General features: G+C 38.2%; 1 protein-coding gene across 2 annotated transcripts in view; it reads right to left on the reverse strand.

Annotated features, from left to right (window-relative positions):
- Window positions 1-5,519: 5,519 nt before the first annotated feature.
- LOC107703575 (ephrin-A5b-like) overlaps window positions 5,520-8,359 on the reverse strand; it is a 62,169-nt gene continuing 59,329 nt past the window's right edge. For both annotated transcript variants that reach the window (XM_016506256.1, XM_016506255.1), the window contains 3 exons: window positions 6,160-6,225; window positions 5,934-6,008; window positions 5,520-5,816 (listed from right to left, as the gene is read on the reverse strand). In XM_016506256.1, the coding sequence (XP_016361742.1) occupies window positions 5,692-5,816; window positions 5,934-6,008; window positions 6,160-6,225 (266 nt within the window). In that variant the 3' untranslated portion in view covers window positions 5,520-5,691. The remainder of the gene's footprint in view (window positions 5,817-5,933; window positions 6,009-6,159; window positions 6,226-8,359) is intronic.

An 8,359-nucleotide genomic window follows, 5' to 3' on the forward strand; every position in this document is an offset into this window, starting at 1 on the left:
TCACTTAAATGGATCTGATTTTTTTTTTTAATTAGTGAAAACAACCTAAAATCTAAATTAAACCGATAAAGAGATTAAGAAGCAAGTAGCGCTATTAGCTGCTTAAAACTAAGTAACTTGATTCCATCATATATACTGCAAAAGAAAGGGCACACCTCTCACCCATGCAAAGCCGGTATAAAGGAGATGGTAAGCAGAACCTCAACAGACCACAATAGAGCCGTAAGAGCCTGGACCAGACAGGATAGTGTTCCTCTAACACACTTAGAGCAATTGCTTTAATTATACCTCCATTGGTGTTTGACTCTTTCTAGAGATCAGCATGGTTAAAAGACACTTCATTCAGTTTCAAGCTAACACACCAGCATGCATCTGCTCACAGGACCTCCCATAGCAGATCTCTCCTGAGAGCAGTTTGACATCTCCCTCACCTCTAAACACATGCTCAGACGCTCTTCTTCCTGTCCCGCATATGACACTGTCCTGTTTATCAGCTTTAATTTCACTCTGTTGTCTCTGCTTACTGCTATAATTGAGCTGTCCTGTCGCTGAACCGACCCAGTGGGACCTGTATGTAATCAGCCAGGTGATCCCACAGGCCTCTCACAGTCTGTGACAACTGCTACAGATGCCTGCGGAGCTCTCCTGCTCACCTGTTCCACAAGCCGCATTGTGTCCCACATCTAAAGCATTCATGCATTTGTTTTAATTGTTAATTAGGACTTGTAATTGTTTATTAGGACATTTTCCTTAGCAAGAACATTTAGTATGGTGGACTCAATGAATGATACAGGTATATCCCCTGGATAAAAGCATCTGCTAAATAAATACATGTAAATGTAAACAGCCTAACGTTACCTTATGATGTAAAATATCAGGTAACACGAAAAATCATCTCAAACTATTTTCCATGTCTGTGTTCAAAATCTAAAAGCAACTTGCCTTGCTACCCCAATTCCCGGTCATTTAACCACTAAATAGGCGAAGTTTTGTATGTGAAAGTACCTACTAATTTATACAGGTGCATCTCCATAAATTAGAATGTCTTGGAAAAGTTCATTTATTTCAGTAATTCAACTCAAATTGTGAAACTCGTGTATTAAATAAATTCAGTGCACACAGACTGAAGTAGTTTAAGTCTTTGGTTCTTTTAATTGTGATGATTTTGGCTCACATCCACGACATTCTAATTTATTGAGATGCACCTGTATTAGAAACATTCGCACGCGAACAGTGGCGTCATTTGAACACTTCCGGTACTTTGTGCAGATTTCGTCACGATTGTTTTGCGTGTTTGTTCTTGCCCTCGCATGTTTGTGTTTCGACGCTTCAGTTCAATCCCATTGGCCGAATGCGGGGGAATGGGCTTTACATTTAACCAATCAAATATTTAACGACTTAAATGCAGTCAAAAGTTGCTTAAAATACGTTTTAAAAGTGGACATTTTATAAATGTGCTCTATTCAGCTTCTCTATCAGACGGCATTTTATTCTTCAAACAAAAACTAAACTGGACTGGATTCAGATGTTTTTTACTTTTCTTTCTCTATGTGATACCTGTAAAGGTATACTTTTTCAGGGTTTGGGAGACAGTTCTTCTGTTTTCTGTGCAGGCTGTTTGTCTGATGATCAAGCAGGCTTGACTTCACATTATTACACTCTGGAAGTATACAGTCACTCACTGGCCCTTATTTTCTGCATGATCTCTGGCCTTGGAAATATCACATTGCCCCAGGCTTTCCCTGTATGAAAGGAGAAATGAATCCTCTCAGCTGTAGAGGGTGGTTATTTTTAGAATGCTGAATGGAGTTGCAGATACACCATATAAAGCCATGATGTACTGTTTCATTTTAGAATTAAAGGAAGCTGGCCACTAAAATATTTTGTTTCCAAAAATTCCGTACACTGAGCTTAAGATTTTACAATTTCACAAATTGATCTCTTTCCTCAGAGGAAAATGCTTCATATGGCACAAAAAACATGGGTCAAGTGTGCAAATACAACATGCAGGATCTTAACTAGCTTTAATACATTATCCAGAGTCATTTCTCTAAAGAGAATCAGTTAGTTGAGCAGAGTTCAGAGGTAAATCTCTTTTCTTTACAGTTCCTTAGCAACCAAGAACTTATTTGCATATAATTGTAAAAGGATGAACAAACACTTAAAAAAAAAAGCAACCAACCATTCACTTTAAAGGCCAATAAGTGGGCATATTGAGCTTTGAAGGCCAATGTATTTCCAGCATGTGCTGGTTCTCTGCATAGTTTGCTTTTTTGACACACAATAACTATAGTTTCTTAAACCTTTGTGCATATAAATAATGACAATAAAATGCTCTAATTACATGTAGGGAAAAAATTATTTTATGTCTCATCAGGCCAATTGAGGTCAAAAGCAGGACATTGCTGAAATGCATAGCGTGGAATAGATTTCAAACATTGTCTGGCTTTTCCGAAAGTTCGGGGGGGGGGAATAGAACAAGGCACAAGATATTTAGAGGCAAATCAGTGAGAACACTAGACACCATTCAACACCATGTCACTAAGGAATCCTCCTCAAGCCTATTCTTGTTTAAACTGGCCAATGCCCACGAGCGTGCACTTGCTCATTAATATTCATTGACTCCTGAGTGTAATAATAATGATGGGCAAATGTTACCATTTCTATCCCTTACTCATAGAACAATCAGTTATCAGAAATCCCTGTATGCCTTGGTATAATTCTCTGTTTAACAAGGATTTGAAAGAAAACTGTGCGGCTTTCTTAAGGCTCAGCTAAATCATACAACACTGGGATAAAACAAAGTGCTGGAATTTGCTGCAGAAGAATATTTGCACACTGTTAGTTAAATGGAAAGCAGGAAATGCTATTTCAATTGTATTATCACCTGGAACACCTTAGAATAAATACCATCGGCCCTTGTATCGTAACCCACTGGATAATACCCTTAAATCTTAAAACAGAATACATAAAAAAAACAGCAGAAGATGTTACTTACAACAATGACAGATTTATTTAATCATTTATTTGAGCTGCTCCAGCAAGTGTATTTACAAATAATGGCATTTGAAGATATAAAAACGTGTCATATCATAATGCAAGTCAGCACTGGACCGTCAGAGACGTCACAGCAAATGTCTAATATTCACGCAACACAGCCAAGAAGCTAAGGAAATGGTGGTTTATATATCATGGTCTTCACAGCTCTATGAAGAAGCAGGTGCGGAAAGAATGAAGAAATTATGTCTAACGCTGAAGATATATTCTCTGGGACAAAGACGATGAGAGAATACAGGAACACAACTGCCTTGTGGTGAAAAACCCAGGTTCAATGAGACCTCATTCCTTTGACCTCGAATTCTCAACAATTGGGAGTTTTGCATATGGACAAAAACAGACACTGGAGTCGTTTTACAAAAATAATGTTTCCTGAATTAAACCTACTAAAACTGGCCTTCTAGGTTTGTTCCCATGACAATAAACGGACGTGGTGCAACAACAGAACATTGCAGACTTTAAAATATTCCACAGGAGATTTAAAAAAAGATGTAGATGGGTTATGATTTAGCAATGATAGTGCAGTGGTGCTTTTAAGGATGGACCAGCACACATTCCTAGCTGTCTTTATGAATATTGAACCATTTAAATGTTACTCAAAATAAAAAAGCACATTTAAAAAGTATTCTGTCTGCAAATGCATTTATCTCCAGAAAAAATATTAACAAGTGTATCTGATAATGACTTTCTGACTGGATTATTTCTTAATTCCTCATTTATCTCTTATTTCTTTCGTACCAGTGGTTCCAGTGGCTAAACAACGTACGGATACATAGCATCCATAGGATCCATGTGCCCCTGTGTTATCATTGTAAAAGAACCATAGTAGCTAGCTAAACATAACCACATATCGTAATAAAGTCAAAAGTTACGTTTATGTTGGTTACAAACTGTCGATAAGTAGATGCGAATGAAAAACATGAAAACCATTCAAGAAAGGAAAACCAGGACTGGGGCAAATATTTACCCTGTTTTGTGTCTGTAAAGGCCATTACTATTGATCCCAGCGGGAGATCTCATCTTTCTCCATCTCTGGCCAAGTTCACCAGAGTAACGCTAGCCCGCAGCTAAACTGGACACTGCGCTCCTCCCGTGCTGCTGTCGATTTTTTAATTCCAGAAATAACCCACATGAGGCCTCGCAGTATGTGGTCTGCGTGCCAGGCACTTTGGACAACATCAAAGAGCCTATTAAATCACGTTAGGGTGTCAGCTGCCACCGGGGTGGAAGCAGCGCTCTGCTACCGTTTCAGTAGATCCCAGATGAGCATTTAATGCACACAGCTCCTTATTTAAAAAGGAAATAAATAAAAACGGCACGGTTGAAATGCACTTTGACAAAAGAAATGCCCGTGTGAGAATTCGTTTTGCGGATATAAGAAAATATTTTCATTACTTTTACTTCATGCTTAGAAAAAAGAATAATTGAAAACGTCTTTTTTTTTTTTTTTTTTTGTACATAATTCATTTGGCAAGGTATGAACTCATTTTATTGACCAAATTAAAATGTTAATGCTGTATTACTCTAGGGTAAAAAGACAGGAAACATTTACAAAATTAATGCAAACCATTTCCTCCCTCTTCTCCATGATAATGGACACTTTTAAGGAGCGACGTGACCCCTGACGGACATGATATGGAGATGTACTACTGTTTTTCCCCCTGATATCATTTCAAAGATTGACTTGCTAAAATATTAACACATTACCATAAGTTATTCTGCAATGCAGTTGTTATTAGTCTAAATCAAGTTAAGAGGACTGCAGCTAGGCATTTTGTGTTCCTTTCTCCTGAATCCTGGCTGATGACTAGTACAACAAAGTGTCAAGAGCACTAAGACTGAACAATAAATAAGAAAAGGATGATTCACCAAACAAATTAGTATATTCACTCAAACGATCGATCAGTGATGCTCCGTACTCCTCTAACAAAACATCGATTTTGGCAGCTACACTTGAGCATTTTACTTCAAGAACACCACATCTGTGTTTCAGTCCCATGTACACCTGTACACAATGTACAAAACGAGTGCTTATCTTTTTTCTTTTATCTACGAAAACGCTTCAAAAATGGTCACCGTTCACCTGAGCACCTGAGTCCACGCGGACTACTCCGGTTGAGATATTAAAAAGCTCCCTCTTTATAAGGGATGCTATCAGGCAACAATTTGCCTTGATATCTAGTAGAGTCAGCAGTTGAGTCCACAGTGACGACGTTTTCCCACAATGCACGTGGAGAGATCCCTCAGACAGTCCTCTTGCTCTGTTGCTCTGACTTCTCTTTTCTGGATGGAAACACTGAAAGCAGTCTTTGCGAAAAAGAGTCATTTTCTTCCTCTGCCCCCAATTCCAAGTCCCTCTCCAACGTCACATAGGGGCACCGAAAGGACACGGACCTATTTTAGTGTGCATGTCATAGTTTAGTGGGTTTTATATGTGTACAACAGAGTGTTTTTTTTTCGTGGGGTGGGGCTTTTGTTCATTGAAAACCATCCAGTTATATCGCCAATGGATGAACGTCTTCCTATGCGAGAAACTACTTTTCAGCGGAGAGAAAGATCTCAATGTTTCTTAAAAGTGCTCGATCACGAGTCCTCCTGTGTATTTCAGGTGTGTCACCGCGTATGTGCGGGATGCTATAAGGAGGAGAGGGAAGCCAAAAGAACCAGCGCTGAGGCCAACAAGGGCCCTACAGTCTGAATGCATCCGGCGCCGTTGACATCACCTCGGGATGGTTCTGCAGATTCGTGACTCGTTCCGTCTAAATGGTTGAAAAAAAGGAAGATTAAAAAAGGTCTGTAATACCTGAGGGTACAAAAACGTCTCGACTTTACTGATAGTTTTGAATATGGAAATGCCTTTGAAATACAATACGAACCATTATTATCTTCTATAGAGTTAATGCTTCCATCATTGACCTTTACAACGCGGTCATGACTCTTCTCGCAGTTGTCTGTGGGAGAAACATAAAACAGGGTGTTGTCAGGGTTGTGACATCATCTTTAACTCATTAAACTTTTCCAGCAGTGATAAACAATGCAATTGCAACCACGCTTTGTCAGAAGCCACACCAGGATCTCTCCTGAGGGGCTTGTAAAACTTACTTGAAGGTCTGACAAAAACTTTCAGCCTCAAGCAGCTCCGTCTCCCATTTTCACTGACTGTAGATGCTGTGGAAACATTTTAGATGGTCAATATTAGGCTCAATCGATCCATGCTGCACACTGTTTAATAAATCAAAGTCATTTTTTAGCTTTAGATATAAAACAGGGTTCAACAATAAGGATTTTTTATTTTTTTTTACTGGCCTGGTCGAGCCAGTAGTGCAGATTTTTACATGCTCTGCCAACATTTTCATCTACATTTACATTTAGTCATTTAGCAAATGCTATTATCCAAAGTGACTTACAAATGAGGTACAACAACAAGTAATTTATCATAAGAGCCAACAATATTCACAGTGCACAATGCTTCAGGTGTGATGTAGAGTAGCCCACAGGATGGATCTGTATTTATTATATGAAGTGCCTTTGCTTGGGGTTTGGTTTTTCAAGTTGCTATTAAGCTTTAAAAATTCCTTTACATTTTTATATAAATTTTTATATTATATTTATAAAATAAAAATTATTATATTATTATTATTGTTAAAAAAAAAGTATTTTTCACTTAACGCCAAATTTAAATACAGTTAAATATAATTAGTGATGTTACTCCAGGTAAGCTATGAATGCATGCACCACTTTTCTTTGAAAATGACTGCATACAGTGCAAAACAATTTTAATTTGATTGATGCATCCAAAACAAATGATTAAATCAAGACAAAACCTCAATGTCAGCCAGCAGCAGTTAGATAATGACCATCATTGTTTGACAAGCTTTCCAAAATGGTGACAACGCAACAGCTCCCCTGGCTCAAGGCCACTAGGATCATTTATTTCAGGTTTAGTCTATTAGTATATCATCAGATGCTACCTATCTTAGTGGTTTGCGGCTTTCTACATGCAAAGGCCTCATTTAAATGCTTCCATCAGCCTCAGAGGAATGCACAATCAGCATTCATTTTGTTTCTTACTGATAGATGGGAGTGGTGCTACTTTGGCTATGCCGTTTCCCTTGTCATCTCACCCTAGAGCCATGTTTCTCTCCATAAAGAAAAGCTTATTAGCACTTTAAGAGGAACAGGTAGACAGCCTCTCTCTCCACTGTCCGCTCTTTATGCAGTACGTAATGCAATCTTGCGTAGTCAGGAAGCGATGCAAATGAAGACCGGTGGGGTGAGGGGGAAAGAAGGGCTTGTTATTTTACCCACAGATCACACTTGATGTTAAGGTGACAAAGTAATGAGCAATGCAACGCACTTCAATAAATCCCCTCCTTCAAAGCCTCAAAGTAATGAGCACAGACGGCACAAAATGCAATTTCCTTATAGCCAACACAATATGTTCTTGATAATTCAATTGGTGAGGCTCACTTGCACTGATGTGGACATGCATTCCACTGTGACTTTCCTGATGGAAAGAAATAGGGGTTGGATGTCTTGTTTTTCTGGTTAGATGCTTGAAATTTGGATTATTTGACAATATACTTCAGGATAAATAAGCTAAGACTACTGTCCACAGCACACATGCTCCATTAGTGGCAGGATGATGAATTAGTCTTTCTCTTTAAATTTGTTTACTGGCAGCAAATATTTATTGAACAACCTTATCTTGACCACAGACATCACTAACAGCAGTTTTTTTTTTTTTACTGGACAGCAAATTTGTGCTAAAACTTTCCGAGCTCTTTTCCTAACCCCCGATGGTTGTGACCTTTCCACAAGCCTCTTAGATGTAGATTGGTCACTACATACATCAACACCTGCTACTTAAAGCTGTTCTGGCGGCTAACATCAACAGCTGCAAATGACAGATCACAGGCCGAAAGAAACACCTGCCACTAAAAGCTCTGTAATCAGCTGTGATGATACAAATGACTTCTGTTCAGTTCATAGACCATATCACCAGTGACTGTGAACTCAAACCTCATGAGTTCACTGTACTGGTTTTGTTGAGGAAATATATGGGTCAGTGAGTATAAGTGGCTATGATAAAGAAAAAAAAAGGGTTTTGAAATGGCGAGTTCTCAGAAATGTACTTTTTATATTTATATTGGTATCAAATTATCGAATTTTCAATAAAAAAAATCTCAGTTTAATGACACTAAAAATGTCACAAGTAGCAAGAAAGAAGTAGTAACATTTAATTCATATTTAATTTTTTAAAAACCTATTCCTTAAAGTATAATATTTGTTACTATATATG

The sequence above is a fragment of the Sinocyclocheilus anshuiensis genome, unplaced genomic scaffold (genome assembly GCF_001515605.1).
Source record: "Sinocyclocheilus anshuiensis isolate Anshui unplaced genomic scaffold, SAMN03320099.WGS_v1.1 scaffold330, whole genome shotgun sequence".
Lineage (NCBI taxonomy): Eukaryota > Metazoa > Chordata > Actinopteri > Cypriniformes > Cyprinidae > Sinocyclocheilus > Sinocyclocheilus anshuiensis.